At 41.5% G+C, this 20670-nt stretch overlaps 1 protein-coding gene across 2 annotated transcripts; it reads right to left on the bottom strand.

Moving 5' to 3' along the window:
* Window positions 1-4597: 4597 nt before the first annotated feature.
* On the bottom strand, window positions 4598-20194 carry HACD4 (3-hydroxyacyl-CoA dehydratase 4). 2 transcript variants are annotated; one of them, XM_061470845.1, is made up of 7 exons: window positions 20072-20194; window positions 17121-17224; window positions 16127-16254; window positions 10302-10414; window positions 7721-7827; window positions 6859-6990; window positions 4598-6231 (listed from the first exon to the last, which is right to left on the bottom strand). In XM_061470845.1, exons 2-7 carry the CDS (start codon window positions 17215-17217, stop codon window positions 6149-6151), a joined length of 660 nt encoding a protein of 219 aa, XP_061326829.1. In that variant the 5' UTR covers window positions 17218-17224; window positions 20072-20194; the 3' UTR covers window positions 4598-6148. The 2 variants fall into 2 exon arrangements, with proteins under 2 accessions (XP_061326829.1, XP_061326828.1); XM_061470844.1 differs by having other exon boundaries at window positions 4598-6990.
* Between the last annotated feature and the right edge of the window lie 476 nt (window positions 20195-20670).

Raw genomic sequence — 20670 nt, 5'->3', positions numbered from 1 at the left:
TTGTTTTTTGGAGTGGGGGTTTGGTTGGTTGGTTGGTTGGTTGGTTTTTTGGTTGGTTTGGTTTGGTTTAATTATTTTACCTTCTTTTGAAGACTCGCAAGATAAAAAACAGTACTTGTTTTTTTCACTGGTGGGGTGGTCGTCTTGTACAGACTACTTAGCGTGGTTTGCGCTGTGCTGAAGCTGAATGAGAAATATGCATTCAGTTGTTTCAGTTGTATTGTTTCGGTGACACCTGGGGAGCCTCAGAAGTTGCATTCTGAAAAACTCATGGAAGCTTGTTAATAAGAATGACTGAAAAAAATTAAAAGTTTGGATTCAGCCTAATGACTGAAGTATGTTTTAGTGTAACAGACTTCTGAATTAGCATTATTTTTTAAGTGATAACCCTTTTTTTAGTTACATCATGATGCTCTTGCACAGTAGTGCGAGAAGATACATTGAACACTTTTCAGCACACTGAAGTTATATAACCTGAGTGTGGTTTATGAAATGGGTGATATGCTTGTCCATTTTGCAACAGCTGTATCAAGATCATTGAAACAAAACAAGATAATGGAAATAAATCAATGATTCTAATGGCTGCTCCAGGGCAGCTGCAGTTTTCTTTCCACTTATGACTGTTCTTGTCTCGTTTATTCTCATTTGCACATAAGGAGAGCTTTTCTCTGCCTCTAGGCAAAAGTGACAGTATAGCAACGTTTTTCAGCCTTTGTCAGCTTAAGCAGGGTAGCCCCTGACACTTTCCTTATTAAAAAATTTTCTCTTTATGAAGGAATAGAGAAACTTTCTACTTTGCAGTCTTCCTAAGACAGACCTTAAAAGTGGTTTTGTATTTAGTAATCCTCACTAGTGTAGACAAAAATTAACTGAATATAATTGCCTGGGTACTGGTCACTGAATGTCTTCCAAAGCAATACTAATGAGAGTATTGTTGATTTTGACCAGTTTGCATGAAACGTTACCACCCTACAATCTGGAGTCACCACCCAATGAAGGAATTCTCTTAATTTCAGGATGGATAACATATTCTGTGGAAGAAATTCTCATCTGACTTCTTTATGGGGTTTTCTCACCTTTTCTCACCACTCTTAAGAAGTTTACTGTGGGATGGCCTCATAGCAGCCTTCGAGTATCTGAAGGGAGCCTATAGGGATGCTGGGGAGGGACTCTTCATTAGAGACTGTAGTGAGAGGACAAGGGGTAATGGGTTAAAACTTAAACAGGGGAAGTTTAGATTGGATATAAGGAGGAAATTCTTCACTGTGAGTGTGGTGAGGCACTGGAATGAGCTGCCCAGGGAGGTTGTGAATGCTCCATCTCTGGCGGTGTTCAAGGCCAGGTTGAACAGAGCCTTGGGTGGCATGGTTTAGTGTGAGGTGTCCCTGCCCATGGCAGGGGGGTTGGAACTTGCTGATCTTAAGGTCCTTTCCGACCCTAACTATTCTATGATTCTGTGATTCTATGGCAATGAGATTACCACAGTAATCAGACATTTCTTCAGACATTAGATGTGTGGAGGATTAACACAGTACTTACTTGTATTCCCAAATTAGTGTATAGTAATGATAATTTACTGCTCTGTATGCAGCTATATACTGAGAAGACAAGTCTAAAGGTGAATATACAGAAGGATTGACTTACAAGCAGTTGTCACAGAGTCAGTGTCTCATGACATTTACATTTGTGTTCACTCCTAAGTAGCCTCTGCACAATGAAAATGTGACATATTTGGCTTTCTTAATCTCTGGTGCAGTTTCAGGCTAAGTTACACCATTACTCACCTGAGTTTGCATGCGTGTTAGCCTTTTAATTCACTTTAAAATTTGCCTTATTTTAAAGATTATCTCTGGGTAATGCACACATGCTGTGTTTTAGTTTGCATAGCAGAACAGTATATAAACCTCCGAATTAAACTATACTGATACACAGTAGGTATTACATATCTTGGCTTACAGATGGTAGGCCAAGAGACGTCATAGCACTACCAGAAGGTGGCAATGCTCACGCAGATCCAGGGAGCACTGTGGTTTAGGAGTGTAACTGAAATGCTTGTACACCAATGCACAAAGTATGACAAACAGCATGAACTGGAAGTGCTGGTCAGTTCCCAGAGCTGTGGTGTCACTGGTGAGACTTGGTGGGATGAGTCCTATGACTGGAGTGCTGAGATCAGGGCTGCAGCTGTTCAGCAGGGATGAGCAGGGCAGGCAAGGTGGAGGGGTTGCGCTGTCTGTAAGGGAGAGCTTTGGCTGTACAGCCCTTACAATTATGGGTAATGTGGTTGGGAGCCTCTGGTGAGGATGAGGGGGATGGAATGCAAAGGAGATTGTTGTATGTCCCTTCCAAATGGAACTATTCTGTACTAGATATTCTAGTATACTCTACAGCTCTGTGCATTCAGCCCATAGGAATAAACTAGAGGTAAAAACCTCTAAAAGGCAGATAAGTTGGCTGTTGGGTCCTCATTGTAAATTGTTTCACCCTACAGTTCCGTTTCTATTGGGCTGCTGTACCTGCAAGTATACAGATAAACTGTGATGGAGAGAGTATTCCTTCTATTGTGTGCTAGTGCTGGACAAACAAGTAAGACTTATTTCTAGGTGATCTTTTAGAATAGTATGTTGCTCTGGAGACAGTTCAAGGACTGAAGAGGGCAAGTTAGTTGCTACTGCATTGTAGATGAGTGGAAAGGCAGCAAAGGAAAGCTGGTGGTGAAGATACTTGTAGGACACATTCTTGTGATTCCAGCATAGCTGTTCTGTGGGCAAACAAAAGGAATTTTTTTTTTTTTTCTATCCTTAGCAGTTAGGTGTAGTTCTTTTCCACACTGTATGTGTTTCATATGTGTATTTTATGAATTCAGTCTCATCGTACATAAGCTCTACTAAAACTAGTGGGGTTTTAAATTTCAGACAAATGTAGTCAAATACTCTTCTGACTACGTAAGTTGCTCCTAAAGAGATTGTCTAACCACTTTCAATTATATATATCGCTTTCTTAGTGATGTTTCTTCATCCTTGTCTATACGGTACGTACATACTTTTGCCTATGTTTATGTAGATATGTAAGAACAACAGTTATTTTGATTCCAATATCAGAAGATCTAAATGGAGATGATCTGGGTTCTCAAGACTCATAGAAATTTTAATAAAGATTTAACTTCCCAAAGGTGGAAAGACTCAGGCAACTTCTTAAGCACACTTTTTCCTGTCCAATCCTGAGCTTTTTCCAAAAACTAAGATAAGGTGTAGGACCTGTAGTTAGTAGCCTGCTGTGGTCACACATGGAAGGCTGATTCCCTAGATCTCCCAATTGCCTGCTGCAAGTTACCTCTGCACCAGGAGGGAGTGGGAAAGTCTTCTGTCCCTAACTTCATGCCGTTTGCCTGCAGTTTAGGTTTGGGGGTCCTCCCCATAGTGAATATCTCTCCTTCCAGTGTTTCAGCCAGTTGTGAGAATCAGTGCACAGGGGGAGCACCACATACTGACATATTTTTTTTTAACATAAATGCATAAATATGGCTTAATACAAATATCTGTGGTACATTTGACCTTGGATGGGTGCCAGATTCCCATTCAGGTCCTCTCTCTGCCTCCTCAACAGGACAGGGAGAAGATAGGATGAGGTAGCTATGGGTCATGATAAAGACAGGGAGATTATTTACCATTTACTCTCACAAAACTGGACTCTACTTGAGGAAGAGTAATTTATTGCCAATTCAAAGTAGAGTAGGATGGTAAGAAACAAAAATGAAACTGAAAACAACTTCCTTCCACCGATCTCTTCTTCCTAGGCTCAACTTTACTCCTTCATTCCTGACTCTTCTACCTCTTACGTCCCCAGGCAGTGCAGGGTGGGTAGGGGATGTGGATTACAATCAGTTCATAAACCTTCATCTCTGCTGCTCATTCCTCTTTATGTTGCTCTCCTGCCCCAGGGGATGTCCCTCCCCATGGGAGGGACCCCATGTATACCGTGGGGTCCTTCCCATGGTATACGGTTTTTCATGACCTGCCCCAACATAATTTCTTCTCACAGGTTGCAGCTCTGAACTGTTCCTGCCAGGAACTTGCTCCTGTTCAGCCTCTCCATGCTGCAGCTTCCTTCAGGGCACATCCACCTCCTGCAGCACAGGGTTCCCATCTGCTCCATCTCGGTCTTCTCCGTGGACTGCAGGGGCATGTACTGCAGTGCCTGGAGCACCACCTCTTCTCTTTCCCCACTGACTATGGTGTCTCACGGTTTCCTTACTCTTCTGTCTCACAGCTGCACATAGCATTTTTTTTTTTACCTTTTATGAAGTATGTTTTCACAGAGCTGCCATCAGCTCTGCAGTTTCTCTTGGCAGTGTCCCGTAGTTGCTCTGTTTTGGAGCTAGCTGGAACTAGCTATGTCTGGCATGGGTGAAGCCCTTGGCTTCTCACCGAGACTCTCACTGCAGCTTCCCCACTGCTAAAGCCTTGCCACATAGACCCAATACACTAGCAAATGCCATGTTTCCTCTAAGAAGGTATGTTAACTCCAGGCAGTTTGATGGTAAACACATTAGATTAAATTTCCAAGGGGAAAAATGGCCTTTACGTGTTATATAATTTGAAGTGCAGCTGCTCTGTATGTTTCTTCATATAGCCCACACTTAAATCAGTTTCAGTCACACAGAAGTCCAAAGTGGAAGTACTTCTGTTTCTCTAATGAGTTCCTAAGTCCTACATCTGTTTGTAATGCTTTCCAGGAAAAAAAAAAATGAAAACCTAGGGTTTACCCTCTACTGTTGCATAAGGTCTGCAAATACTCCATTGGTCAGAACAGTCTGAATGCATTGCCTGCCACATATATTAAATAAATAAATAAAAATTATAGGTGACCTTTCGTAAGAAACTAGTTCAGCTTCACTCCTTCCTAATATGCCCTCTTAGGCTGTATGGTTTCGAAAGACATATACGCAAACTTTCTTCATATTGTGGTAGTGTTCACTTCCCCTCAAATATTTCCTTCCCTCCAACGATAGTCTTTTCTCTCCCCCCAGTTTTCAGTCATGCTTGAAAAAAAAAATAAAAATTCACTTTTCTCCCTCACCTGCTTGAATTCAAATGTAGGTGATAATCAATATGGATGAAACATCAGGAAAGCCACTGCTAGCCTCAAAGCAATTATTCGTCCATTTTTGCCAGTCCACTTGGTTGCTGTCCATATTCCTTACTCCTCAACCTTTGAAGAGACTGTGTTCTAGTTGCATTCTCACAGATAGTCCTACAGAAGTATGAGGAGCAATGCACTTGAGTAAAATGATTAGAATTTTGCATTTGGCTTCTGGTAGTCATTCACTTCTCCTTAAATAACATGTATTTGGCCTAACATCACATTTCTTTTGCATACCTGTCTGCTGTTCAGCATGGGAGAAAATCAGTGTGGGAAAGAGATTCCTAATGTCTGCTAGACACACAGTTACAGGTTTTTAGTTCTGAGCCTTAAATATCCCCTAGAATATATGGTACATGAGTACCTGATCACTTGCCTTTGTGGTTTAGCTGGATTTTCTGTAATCTTGTTTGCAGAAGTGAAGGTTGGGCCGGAATGTGAGGGATACTTTGTGAATGCCTGGGACTATTTAGCATGTGAATTGCATAGGTTGCAAAGTTTCCAGCTTCGGCTCCTTGAGAGATTCCAGTTCTAGCTAATTTAGCATTTATATATATATTTATAGGGCACATACATGTTGACTGAATATAAAATAATCTTACAGATTAAATGGTATTGTCATTACAGAATATCTGTTGCTAACGAGGCAAGAGCTAACACCAGCGTTGGGGTTGTTAGTGTGATTGTGAGTGGAGATGCTCTTTAGTCTTTTTCAGAGTTCTCTGATACGTTAGAAAAAATATATTCGTTTTATATATCCATTCAAAAGCATTTCCTCCATTTGAAACCAAACTGTAAAAAATAACTCGTTATTTTGAGATGTTCCATTTCTGAGGTGCCTTAAAGCGAGATGCCTTTTCTGAAAATTCTATGCTTGTTCAGTAACAAGTTGATGAACATGCAGACAGGAGTTTTGCATCTGAAATCTTTGCCTAACTTCTTCTTAATCTGTGATACACAGCAGCCCACTGGGAATATACTTCTTATTTCCAAACAATAGATCAACTTAGCTTCTTTTCTTTTTGATGTTGCCTGTCCCTAGGTGTGCCTTCCTTTCAGAGAAGAGGTTCTGGATGATAAAGCACATACCTGAATCAAAACACAAAACATTGTAAGAACTAGGGAGTAGAGTCCAAAGTGTCTTCAATTAATGCAGGAGGAACAGTATAAGCCTTCATCTGGCAACTTGCATAGTTCCTTAAATGAATTTAGGAACAGAGAGCAGTGATTCACAAAGACAAGATCCTTCAAATTGGTCTTAAAGCCAATGACAGAATGAAGACATGGCTGTAATGCAGCCAAATTCAGTTCAAAATTTTCAAAAGCAGTTTGTTGAGGAGAGGTCTATTTACATGCAGGTTTTAGGGTGGCTCTTTTTTCACCACTTTCAATAAGCAAGCTGTAGAAGTCTTCATTTAGGTATCACTTCTCATAGGAATGAGTGAGGAGGGGTTGCCCAGATTGAAGGTATGATCAAATGGGAATTGATATAACAAAAGGCAATTTTTATATTTTTGTTTTGTATTTTTATGACATCAGAAATCAAAACACTTAGTGATGAGCCTTCCTGTAGTGGTATTCAGGAGATGTGGCAGAGTTAGTGTTTGTGAAAGAATCTTTACTGATTTGATTTTTTTTTTTTTTTTTTTTTTTTGTTGCTGCCATAGGCATCCAAGTTATGTTGAGACACAGCTTTCTGGAAGATGAGATACTTACCTATAAAGAGCACTAGCAGATATGCTTTCAGAATATAGGGAAAGTAGATTGAGAAGGCAAATGGAAATAGTAGCTTGATGGAGTATGTGCCAAAGGATTCAAAATAAGGCAGTGATACACAAATTGCAAATGCTGTAAAATAATATGGTAAATATTTAGTCAGAAGGAGATGGAAGATCATCAGAAAGTTTCATGTAAAAGTTAGTTACCTTTAAGGCATAGCTAGCTATATTACATGCCAAAGTTACCATGCCATTTGTATGCATACACTTGTTTTCTCTTTAAGTTCAGTTTTGTAGGTCTGAGGTTCTGACTGCTCTTAATACTAAAATCATCAAGTATTTCCTATGCCATAACAATTCTGTCAGTCCTGTGGTTGCACAGAGTATGATCTTTCAGTATGATCTCAGTGGGCAAGTTTCCTGTTGTAAGCATAAGCTGCTTTAAGTAGTTCAGCAGTCATAAATCAGCATCTTCTCAGTCCCATATATATAAAGTATGGCCTGTGCCAGTAAGGTCAAACTCAGTGAGAGAAAAGGCAGTTTTGGGACTTGCTGGCTAACACGGTCAGTGTGGAATAGGGGAATCCATGTTTCTTTTCTGGGGGTACCAGAGAAACTAATGTTCTCCCATTTTGTTGAAAGAAAAAGCAAAACAAAACAAAGACATACAAGCCCCTGTTAAAGAAGTACAGAAAAGAGCAAGATAGGTGACATACAGGTTGAGAGTATATAAACATTTATGCCTACTTTGGCAATAAAAAATAAAAAAGTATCTTAAGCACAAATAACAATTGAACTGATCATATTTTATTGAAGAAAATTAAGGAAGCAAACTGTTGGTACCTTTCCGATCTCCTTACCTTTAGCCAGAACTGAAAGAGGATAGAGCAGGATGCACAGTGAGAAGTTGAGCCATGTCAGTGGTAGGTAGTATATTCCCATCCTTGCTAGCATGTTGTAAGTGTACCTGATGCAAGAGGAACAGCAGATGAGTTTAGAGGGAATGATTGTGTCTTTAAAATAAAGATACAGTATTGAACAATCCCGGGGAATTGCAGAATCTGAGCTGCTGATCTGAGAGCATTTCTGAGCAATACTGCAACAATTCTGTTCCGGCTCTAACTGATGGCTGGAAGTAGATGGTTCATTGTTTCAGAAGGGTTTGTCTGTGGTGCTAGCAGGTAGACAGAAAAACAGCCTGCTAGCTGGAAGGTTCTGTCAGAAACCAGTGTCATTTTATATTGGTCCATCAGAAAAATGGATTTCAGATAGGAATATTACAACTGAGAGGGGCACGCAGAATACAGCTGTTGCTTGGGACTGAGAATATGCTGATTTATGACTGCTGAACTACGTAAAGCACGGCTGAAGAAGGCTAAACAGTAAATGTAATCGCAGGTACTTAATGTTCTGTGGTATGGCTGCCCCTCCCTTGGACCTCAGAACGGTTAGTAGGTGCAAAAGAAAGCAACCGTACTTCAGTGTATTGCAGTGTTTTACTCTGCTGTTACTGTTGTTCACTGGGAAGCCAGAATGCCTAGGACTTCACTCTACAAGGTGAGCTAATGCTAACTTGTTTGATCTAAAACTGGTGCAGCAGCTTTCCAAACACTGGAGCAGTGGAGGTCTGATCACATTTTTGGTCAGCTAAAAGGCTTTTGGCCTGTGGTCTTGCTAGAGAGGTGGAAATAAGAATTTTTAAGCCACTGTTAGCCAGGAGTGTTTCTAGCAGATGGAACCAGCATTAAACAAAACACTCTGTATTCCCTTTTTACTAATTCATTTGTATAATTCTGCATCATACCTGGACTGAGAGGAGTTTGATGGGCTATAAATGTACCATCTACTCTCAAGTTTGCCCTCTGCAACCTCAGGAGTGCCTCAGTTTTTTATTACTGCTTTTGAGGCATAATCTCAACCCAGGGCAAAAGGGATACAGCTACTTCCTCTCAATACACATTCTTCAGCTGCTTTTGGTATAAGCAGGAAAGATCAGATAGAGAAAACCTTGCAGAATTTGCTCTCACTATATCATTAGCCGTAATGCACAGCGTATTATGTGGAGGAACTTGTAATACTTCAAAACTAGTTGGCTAACAGTTGGGATGAATTCCTGTATGTTTTAAGACATGACTACCCCTTATTGATGCTAGGACATGGCACAGATATTGTAAAATAAATCAGGTAAGAATTCTAAATTTGTGTGAGTTGTACCATGTATTTGCAGTGGGCATTTGCCACTGCAGACCACAGTATCTTGCTTATTAAATGGCTGGTGTTATTGCCATGATTCCGGACTGTGTACTTCAACAAAGATAGAAAATAGTGGTGCATTGGATGCAATAGGACTATTCTGAGAGGACTTTACAGCCAGTCATGTTTATGCTTTTGGACTCTCTCCAGCTGCACAGAAAGCTTTCAGTTGAGTTCTGCTCTTTCAGCTTTACAAACTCAAAAAAGAAATAGGATGGAGCAATAATCCAAATAATTAATATAAGTAGTGGTTTCTTAACACATATAGTACCTACACTTTGAAGTTGATGTAAAGCCTTTCTTATTAATCCTGACATTTTCCTTTTTCAGATCTGTCATATACTTCCTAAGCTGCCTGAATCCATAGTCCCCATTCTCTCCCCAAAGCAATGTATGTAAAATAGCAGAAACTACTATTTGAGCAGAAAGAAAGAAGATAAAGAAAAAAGAAATTACAGAAGTTACCATGAGGGCTGTGTCTTGTTAAAATGTTTCTTAATTCCGTATGTCTTCCCTGCTGTGAGTTTACAAAGTGAGGGCAGTAGAGCTTAAGTTACACTTGAGAAATGTTTCTGACTTCAGATATTGATGCAAGAGTCAGTAATGCAGAATTTTCACCATACAAAATTTTTGAGATAAAAGTCCTGAATTGTATTTGTGTTTGTGTCCCTGCGGTGTGATGTGTGCCTTACTACACCAAAATACTCGGTCTCTGCAGCAGGAGCTCTTGACTTTTTGTACAGCACAGTGCAAATAAGCCAGAATAGTCTCTGTCTTGGTAAGAAGTTCTGCTGCTGCTGCCTGAGCTAGCAATCTTGGATCCAAGTGAGGTGTTAAAAAAGCAAATAAATAATAAATGTGTTAGATTTGTAAATTATTTTGGAAATTGCTGTTCCCTGGGTGGCAGTTGTGACTTCCTTCTGAATTTCTGTTAAAAAGATCAAAGCCTTTGAGCTACACATATTAATGCAATGGAAGCCTGTAAGTAAGACTTACTTCTGTAAGTTGCTCTGCCTCTCAGGTATGTGGATTTTTGTAAATATCAGTAAATAGCCTTTATTTAAAATAGATAATATGCCTTTCTCCCAGTTTTGAAATAATGAACTGAGCCTGCAGCACAGTGGAGGTGAGGTTCTGCTCACAAGAATGACCCATTTTTATCTCATGGCTTTGCCATTTACTTCTTACCTGACCACATCTAATGCATTCCAAAGAAAAAATAAAACGCACACAATGTACTTCCCTTGAACTTCGTCCTGACTGTTGATCACAACAAATAAAACAATTATTCTCTCTGTGATCTGAAAAGAAAGAAAGAATTGTGAATTCAGGTGGCACCTTTTGTAGCTCTCATTGAATAGTAGGGCACAGGTTGAATCCAGTTTTCTTTCCACAAATGCGTCAGGGATGACTTTGCTTCTTGGCCTGCTTTTGTTCCAGACCCTGTTGCCCTGCAGCTCAGGCAACTGGAAACTGTTGGCTGCAGTATCATAGGTCCGCTATGGTAAGGGTGGAGGTTTGCTTGCCAATAGGGATGACTTGGGTTTGTAGCCCAGAAAACCTGTGGATGAGCTGGCTAAGGTTATGGGAGCAAGGACTGCAGCCTACAAGCAAAGAAACTTGCCCCCACATGGAAGTAAGCTTCCTTGTAGGCTGCATGGGAGGGTGTGGGATACAGAGGGCCCTTGGGTGCATAGAATGCCAGACAATGCTAATCTCACAGTCCCATCTCTGCTTGCCACAGCTTCAAGATCTGCAACCCAATGTGTCTCTCTCATGTAAGATTTGCAGAAAGGAGAAGGAATTCCTTATTTTTCTTTCCTTCATGTTCCTGGCTAGGAGAAGTGGGTTTAAGTTTATAGTTTATGTGAATTATTGCCATAATATTAGTCATAATACTTTTCTAGTGGTTGAACTTAGCCTGACCCACAAGCTATGCCTCTACAAATCAGAAGATGTAAGAGTGGATTAAACACACAGTATCTTCAGCTTAAAACCAAAAATACTTTGGCAATATTAGAGCTCAAGAAATTAAAAACAAGTTTGTCCTTCCTGGACAAGTTTTCTAAGCCCTGCCCTGTAAAATAAATACATCTGTAGTGTTCAGTACTGCCAAGAGTTGTTTGTGAAACTCTCCCAGAAGAGTACCAGTTCACTCTAATTTACACTCTATTTGAAAGTGCTGGAAGAAGACAGAAACATGCATCTCTTCAGTTGGTATGAACCGGTATAGCTTCATTGTTTTGGTTTGGGATTTTGTACACTGGTATCTCTTCCATAACATACCTTAGGTTTAATGATTTTATGGGTTAAGATGTCAAGTCAGTGAAAGGTTGTGAAATGAAAACAGATTGCCAAGGTGGATTTTATCAGCTCAGCCATTCTCCTTCACTGGTTTTCCCCTTCCTCTTAGTCCTACCTTAAACAGTTTTGCTACGTAATTTTTACCAGTTCCTGCGCGGAATACTGTGGCTAGAGATTTCTTTTATTACTTTTTTTTTTTTCAGGCCACATCTGTCAGATAAAGCAATCATCACTTCACTATTCAGCAAAATTACGTGAGAGCAATTTTCCATCCCTGGGGATCTAGTTCCTCATCTTGAAAGGCACTGAAAGGCCACAACAGATAAAAATGGTTTTGCTGTCTCTCACCCTGCCCTGACTGTCCTCTTGTGTTGCTGATCCCATTGGTCCCTAACTGAGGAACTGATTTCTAAGAAGGTCAGATGTTGAGAGGCTTCTGTGTAGACAGGCCAGGAAATGGAGAGTGAGAGGTACCAAGTCCTGTATTTGTACGCTGATGCCAAGGAACTTGGGACGAAACTGGGAGAACTGTAAGTGTTGATGCAGGATCTGAAACCAACTTAGAAGTATGGTGGGACAATCATCACAAGAGGGAAATCAAAACAAAGGGGAAAACAGTATGAGCATTGAGTGGGATTGTGTGGAGAGAATGTAGAAAATAGAACCTGAATTAAAATCATTTTGGTGAAGGGTGTTAAAGGAGTGCAGCATTGGTGGTCGTGGGCATTTTGTTACCAACCCTGAAATCAGGCTGGGATGTGGAGAGAGAGTTCTGCAATATAGTTATTAAGAGATATTTCAGGGAGTTGTCTCACTTAGAGACCAAAGCTTCACCATGATAATGAAAATGTGTTTTCAGATATGAGAGCTGGCAGGCAGATTTTCCAAGCAGCCACTTGCTCTTCAAGAGGTGGCTGGGTGGAAAAGTGCTAGAAAGCAGCATGGGCCATGTGATCAAGAGCTGATCCCATTTCAGTGAAATAAAAGGATAAGCAGTAGATCAGTGGCTACTGTCCCACATTTCAAAAGCCACAGAGTGGCTATGGAGACCCATAATTAAGCCTCATGGAGTGGCTGTGGATTTCTTTCTCTTCCCAGGGCATAAGCAGATGCACAAGGGGCAGTGAGTATCACCTAGCTGGGGTTCAGCAGATTTCCTCCATCAAAGGTTCATGTTTGAGTGGAGCACTCAGCCCCACTAGTTGCAGATGATGGAAGTCTGATTACTGATTGTGTAAAGTAGGTTAAGCACCTGCAAGAGTAGGGAACTGGACCCGAAAACTGCCTGTGGTCTTGCCTGGAGCACACCTGCAGGGCAGGACACATACTGGCTCCTCAGGCCAATTGTAATGTCCTCAGGAGGACAGACAGTAGCATCCTACCTCTTCTGTTGCCTGCTTGCTTGCATGCCTTTATTCCCCTTCGAGACATTGTGCTCATAGCACTCACATCTTCAGGTAACCCACACAAACCCAAGGTAGATGCAGGGGTTAGACATAGGCTGGGGACTTTTTCAGCAAGTGACAAGGCAGGGTGCTACTTGAGGGAATTCCAGTAAATGGCTGTTGATATTGCACACATATACACATGTATCTATATACACATATGGAGTCATGTACACATATCAATATACACACATATATATGTGTATGAATATGTATACATGTGTGTATACACACATACATAGATATAAGAAAAGCGTATATATGAAAAAAAGCATGAAATCAGTCACAGCTCATTTCTTCTATGGATCATCTGTTCTTGCATGAATGAAAATACAATATTCTCTGCTGATACTCTCTTGCTTAAAAAAAAAAAAAAAGAAAAAAACCCACACAAAACTAGAAGTCCTGTGTTTTTATGTTCATAAAAAGGAAGTATGTGCTGACACCTCACAAAGTGTAAATACAGTGGTTTCATTTCTCATTCCTTCTTGTTCTTTTGTTAAAGGCAAACTGGAATTTCCTTCCTCTCCCAGCACTGGTTTCTCAAAGGATACAGACAGTTCTCTAGAGTGACATAAATTTTTGCAAGGCAGCCTGGGCATTTCAAGCAAGTGAAACAGAGCAAATCAGCTTAACTGAAGTTAGGGCAGAAGCAGGCAGCACATGCACTTTGGGTTTTTAATAACCATGACAGTGCAGTGTCGAACCCGGTGCCTGAAACCACTACACAACTCTTTGATTTAGTGAATGTTTAAGAAAAGTGCTGACATGTGACACGTTCTCCTGTCCTCCTCTCATTCAAGCTGGAAATGCCCGGAGGGAAATCCCTTTGCACTAGCTCTGTGACCCTCCCTTGCTTCCCCTTCCTCCAGAGCACCATCACACAGGACTCATCTTTCTTTCTTGGTGTGACTTTTCCTTGGCCTGCCTAACCCTCCTGACCTGAGGCTTTGTCCTTCAATGAGGCCATGCTGAATGGGTTTTTCTAGAGAACGCCTCTGGAGTTTACTTTTCCACTGTCTGTAACATGTATCTCACAGTGTTTCTTGTAAATGCTACTAAATCATGACGAATAGGTTATTAGGCAGAAATCCTTCATTCAGAATACTTAAATCTTGTCTTTGCTGTAATGCCCACAAAACAGCTGGCCACCACAGCAGTGCTTTCACAGCTTGTTTTGTTCAAGGTGGCCTTATTTCTATCCATGTGCTTCCTTGACGCAGCCAGAGCCACCAGTTCTCTCACCCTAGAGATCCTGAGATGAACTTCATTGTGGATATGCATGTGTGTGCATGGCCTGAAGGATGCATCTACGGATATGTTTTAAGCTTAGAGTCAGAACAGGTGCTGGGAACACAGAAGAGGGTAGCCACTATCAAATTCTTGCGGCTTTACCAGCACCCTGACTACATGCAATAGCCCATAGGCTCCAATGAAATAAGCATCTCTGTCTTTCCCCAGTTCATTGTGGAACATGTATCTCCTTTTTTCCTAAGAGGCAGGGAGGAAAGCGTGGCAAGGCACATGGGAGTACTGCTGGCACGCAGCTGCTTAACCTGTACTCCCACAGCAAAAGCAGGGCGACACAAGTGGAAACAGAGTCTACACCAAAGAGCTTGTACCTAGCTTGGGCAGCACAAGACTACTGCTAACATGAATGTAAGAGAGTCGTGTTTGCTGTGAAGGAACACTTGGGAAAAGAACCATGTAAGGATCCAAATCTATCGTTGTGAGACAAATGTTTGGAGTCACTGTGCCATATTGCTCCCTGACCCACCTTCTTCATGCTGCCCTGGAGAGCACTGCAGTAACTGCACTGGCCAAAAAAGGTCACAGTTTTCTTGCTCAGAAACATCCATTTCAGATCTAGTGTCTTTTGTGGCAGCACAGAGCAGGTTTTGTGTAGGCTTCCCTGACCTTTTTTGTTGGGCTGGGTAGGAAAGGAATGGACTGTGCAAGAGTTGAGGAATGTGTAACCTCTGCCAGGACAAGCCTTGCTTTAGTGACTATCTGTTGGCGTTAGGAAGCTGCTCTTCTCTGCAAGAGATGATGTGAGATTTGTTACAAGGCACATTCAGTAGGATACCCCTCCCACACACACACACTCCCCGTCCCCGTCCCCGTCGCCACCAATTAGTGTAAAAGCATGTAGATTTAGGGAGGGAAAAATAGTTGATTGCATTTTGACAAATTTGCTACTCTACTTAGTGAGCAGCATAAAGATCAGAGATCTGTATTAGTCAGTTTCTAATGGAGATTTAAAAAGAGGAACATCTTCACCCATCCAATATGTCATTTGACAAAAATGGGCTATCCAGAAAACTAAAACCATAACTAAGTACTCTTAGTCTTTCTACCTTCTGACTGCTGAGAGCAATACCAGTTTCACCATTATTCAAATACTAAGGAGTGGAAAGGTTTGAAGGTAAACTCAAGTTGACATTTTTACTTTTTCCAATGCATTAAAAATTACCAAAACCTGAGATAAAGTCCCAACAGAAAACAAAATGTGATAAGGTAGTTGTCCGAGAATCATCTTGTTTTCTGACTTTTTGGCTGCTTTTCTGCCTACAGCTGAACTTAAAACCCTTAACAGCATCGGAACCTCTGGATGTTACCACAATTTGCCCATATCTGGGTTTGAGAGGGTAGAGACCCTTACAGCAAGAATACAACAGTTCTCCTCTTTCCCTTCCTAAAATTAGTTCTTATTCAGTCCTTTAATTTCTCTATCAATCCTTTCACACTTCATGTCTGCCAGCAAACCCTGTTTCAGGAAGCTTGCTGTGCTGGTCATTTTCTCAAGTGCCATCCCTTTGCTACGCCACAAAATCGTGTATTGGGCTTGTCTTCAAAATAAATACACACTTGTCAGAGAGTAAATGGCATGGAAAAGAATTAGCTACCGAAACTTCGGCTCTGAAATGTTGTCTTCTGGCTGTAAACAGGCTGCCTGGGGAGGTAGTATCCTCAGCCACCTATGGCAGAAATGGGGTCTGCCCCTTTTCTGCAGGTGGCCTCTCCTCAGGTCCCTGCTGTTGTGGGCTGGGCGTGGGGCACTCACTGCTCAGTTTCATTTGAAAGTAGCTCTTTCCCAACTCACTTCTGAGGGCTCATTTCCTGCAGTTAAGAAACCACCAGCAGACCAAGGTCCTTAAGGAAGGGTGCACGTGGACCCCTCAGGGTAGTAAGGGCATGTCCCCAGGGGCCGCCATGTCTCAAGTGTGTAGGTTGCGGAAGGAGGGTCTTGAGAAACCAACATACCTGCAAAGCCCTGGGGAAGAGACGGCTTTTATCAATGCCAATGAGGATGTGTAGGATCTCCAATACAGATAACAACTGGCAAAGGCGCATCACAAGTCCTATGGAGTAAAAGGTGTCTGCCAGTGAATCTACAAAGTGAAGAGGAAAATTAGAGGTTGGTTATATAGTAAAAGTCTGAACCAGCTAGAGTCTGCTTCTGCCCTATCACCACTGGAGATGACAAGAAATAAAGCTCACACAGTACTAAACATTTGGGTAACAGACACAAAGCTTCATGGAGGGGAGGAGGCAGCCCACTCTCTGTGTATGACTGATACAGAGGCAGGAAGCTGAGAAAAGAAGAGGACCCCCTACACTTGATGCATTGGCAGACACTGTGCAGGATGTGTTGGTTTAGGGATATCAGTTTAGGATATTTCTAAATATGAGGAAGTATTGAGGAAATGTATGAGGAATGTTTAAACAATGAGGAGATGTTGAATTCCTGCCTATATCTGTGCATCTTCCAAAAAGAGGCAGACCACAAAGCAGGTATTTTATGTGCCTACTGTCCATGATTATAAATCATCTTAAATTTCTAGTCTCTAGGTTTCTGGTTTTGTGCCTTAACCCCATGCAACAGAAAGAGAATTGGAGATAGTGATATGCAATATCTACAAAGATATTCCCTCCTAGTGGCTTCAGTAAGATTAATATTCACCCTAATGACTGAACCTACTCACATTTAGGTCTAAGTCAAATGTTACTAGGATGCTGCTGAATATTAAAGCTCATTAGGAAAACAAGAACTTCATTCCAAATGTCATACAAGCAGAATGTAGGTACGAGAAATTTCTTCATCCTTTTTATGGAAGAAACAATGTGTTTCTAATTGAAATTTTAGCCCCAGTATTGGGCATACACCTATCCAGAATCCTAAGTTTATGTCTAATTTGGTGTCACTGTCTGTTACTGCCTTCTGAAATGTTTAAGGAAAACAAAGAAGGAATCCTACCTTTTCCAAATGACATGAACCTGATGATCATATTTGTAAATATCCAGGAATGTCCACAGAATTGCATCAAGTCATACATGAAGAGGTAGGTGTTCATGGTAAAGCTGTGGAGGTGAAAATGGTACAGCAAACTGTATGACTTACTACAGTGTTCAAACTTTCTGACATGTAGAAATGCACCCTCTTTGGACATGCAAGTAAATCAAAGGAAAACAGCTGAAATATAAACAGATCAGTGAAAACTGACTGTGTCTGGCCGTGGCCACAAAACAGTATTCTCCCAAGTGGATCAAAGGCTCCCTTTGTTGTTATACCTAGGAGATGCCCAGAAAAATTTTCTTGAGTTTCCTCCAGTGATCAGGGTGATCTGTGCCTCCAGAGGAAAAAGTTGAGTGCACAAAGACCCTCTATTGGGTGCTGGATTCAAGCCTGAGCCCCTTGGCTTGGCTCTGTCTTGATAGTATGACCAGATACAAAGGACTGCTTGTGGTTGCACCTACAACAACCCTGCTGAGGGCCTTGGACTCCCACAGGCACCAGCTCTGGGATTTCTCCATCTGGGTGATGTAAATCTTATCGCTCACAGAAGACATGCCTCTAGCATGCACTCAAGAGAGCTTAAAGTACAATGCAAATAATTTGCAGCATCTCCAGCAGACAGCATTTGTAAGTATTTATAAAAATGTAAGTGAAGAAATTGAAAAGAAAGCCACATTTCAGTCTGCTTTTATTTGATGCATTCTGGAGGATATCTGTCTCTTTCCCCTTTTTAACCAAATGGCTCTACACATAAACATGAAATTAGGGTCTTTGTTTTTCTGCACAGCTTCTGTTTTAAGTTGCATTTAATAAAGTGAATCTTATCCTGTTTGAGAAGACTAATCTTTGCAGCTCTTCTAACCTAATTTTCATAGGTTATCTGACCTTTGGCAAAACTTCATAGGCTCCTGAGATGCTTAATTTCCATTTTTCATAAATGTCCTGTCTTCTGATTCATTCCAGAGAGAGAGGCTTGCCTGTCCTCCAGCTATGAAAAGAACTGCCTACATTTTTGGGAAGTGAATTTTGTACTAGAATTTATCTCCAGTGTTTAAGCAATTAACTTCCTGACCCAATAAGTAACAAAAGCTCTTTAAATTGCCCCTTGATCCAGTGTATTCATAGGGTATGTGCTATCAAATCTCTGCCATCAAATTTTGTCTCATTTGTATCTGTGCACTAACAAACACAGTGTTTAGAAGCATCTAAATATGATAAATGCATACACTTCATTCCCACTATTGGACCACAACCATAAATAACAATACACACCTCTATAAACTGATGTAAATTAAACTGGTCTTCTAAATTTTTAATCAAAGTTTATCCTAGGGAGGTCATAGAAAATGCCTTTCTTCCTCTCTTCCTGTCTTGCAGGATGGCCACTATTCAGACAAATATTTCCATAAGCACAGAAAGATTTGTTTGCATAATTTACCTCCCAAGAGGAAGCAGTAGCCTTTGGTATTATGAAAATAAGACATATGAGGACCCAGACGAATGTATTCCATAAATACTCCTTTTGGGAAAAGTATGATAGAACTGAACTGCACTAAATTCCAGTGAGCTCTATAAATATGGAATCCAGATCCCGTCTGCTTTATTACTGAATGACACTTTGTTCTCTCTTATGGTAAGAAAAACATGGGACACTGTACATTACAAAAAGACAAAAAAAATAAGAACATACATTGTTCTGATTTAAGAAACAGCCTTATTGCTGGATGGATAGGAATTACTGTAATGGGTATGAAAGTTACAGGAGCAGTTATAAAAATCTTGAGGCTTTCCAGTCAGCACCTTCACCATTCTCTTTGGACTGATACTGCCATGTGGGCTTTGCACAGGATGCAAGCTGAGCATATAGTTTCTCTTTTCTTCTGAACTTTAGTTTGCTACATTGGTCCCTCACCCTCAGAACTTGTCTTTCAGTGGTTTGGGCTTATTTTCTTAACTCTTCCTGCACTGGCTAGCCGGAAAATTCTTGTCTTTACAATTCTTAAACTGGTTAATCTCAGCTAAACAGGGCGTAAGCAAGAAGACATTTGTAAACGCAGCTTCACCTTAATGATTTGGCAAAATATGGGAGCTGTTGCATGTTAGAAATCATCTTCTTTAAAATTTACTGGGGGCTACTGAAATGTATGCACTCTGTTGGCATTTATGAAGGGCCCCATATTCCCAGTGAAGTATAGAGATGTGCTGGCAGATGGCATGCTGGTGTCACTTGGAAGACTGATCCCAGCCCCAGAGCTGCCAGCCTGATGTATTGACACAGGCAGAAAAATCACATAAATGTGACTGTTACATTTTATTCCTTCTAGCATGAAGGTCCTCAGGTAGTTGCCATCACCTGAGGTAAGCACAAGGGTGGGTGCCTGCAGTGTCTGAAGGGGGTCAGGACCACAAGCTAATGCGATAGGACAGCAGTGGCACCCAGCTCAGTGCAGCCCTTGCCCTGGCTAGCTGTCTCCTGCAAGGTGCCAGGGTGAAGGCCACACTCAGGTCCCTCTCACAGGGTGTCCCAGCCAGGCCTGCATAAACCAAGCGCTTCTCTGCCTTCAGAGCTGTTGCTGCCTCTCCATGCGCCCACAGTGGCTGGCCACACATGAGGAAGAAACGCTCGCACTGAAACCAGAGAGCAGTGCTCCTTTCTGGTTTTCCTCCTTCAGGAAAGTTCTGCTAGAAAAGCCCTTCCACTGACACGGTTTCCTTTTCAGTCACACTGGTCTGAACTTCGACCCCTTCCCACTCCGATGACAACTGCAAGCAGTAGAGCTCGGGAGGCAGAACACTTACAGAGCAGCAGCACAAAACGTACATTTCTCACACAGGCACATCCCACCCCACTTCTCTGTCCCCTTCCTTTTTGCATTGAGCAGGGTGGGATGCATGCTCTGCAGAGGCATTACCTGCTGCGGGGGTCGCACTGCTGCTGCTGCTCCTGGTCTTTCTCCTTTTTCCTCTCTACAGCTGCAGCAGCTGTTTGTTAGATCACCCCTCCTCTTTCCTCTTCCCCCACCCCACGACGTCACCATATGCAGCACTAAGCAGAAAAAACACTGCACTTCCTGAGAAAGGAGTTTCTGACCCCAAATATCTCCACCCCATTTGTCCTGCTGCTCAACCAGCCTAGCCTGAGCTAACCTAACCTAAATTGGTTTCTTGCTGTTACACCAGTAAGCTGGTCTGTAAATCCCACCAACTTTGTCTCTGAACCCAGAGCAGTTTGAAGGATTACTGGAGAGAAGAAATGCAAAATTAATTTATTTTTTTTCTCTTCTTTAAATCTTCAGCACTACAACAACGCTAACAACACAATCAAATGATAAGGAAGGGTGGGAGCATAGCATTGAAGGAGTACTCTAAACTACTTCAGATAGAGAATTTTCCACTTCTTCTCTAAAAATGTCTATTTATTCATGCCTCTGTGAAACATGGGCACTACTGGCAAAGAAAATGTATCATAGTTTACATCTTTCCTTACGTGTCTGAGATATCTCAGCATAAA

Source organism: Pezoporus flaviventris, unplaced genomic scaffold, assembly GCF_033815535.1.
Source record: "Pezoporus flaviventris isolate CSIRO_AGI_PZ_B2104156 unplaced genomic scaffold, CSIRO_AGI_Pfla_v1 ptg000064l, whole genome shotgun sequence".
In the NCBI taxonomy this organism is placed as follows: Eukaryota; Metazoa; Chordata; class Aves; order Psittaciformes; family Psittacidae; genus Pezoporus; species Pezoporus flaviventris.
The sequence above is the reverse complement of the archived record's forward strand: the minus strand, read 5'-3'. Positions and strand labels throughout refer to the sequence as shown.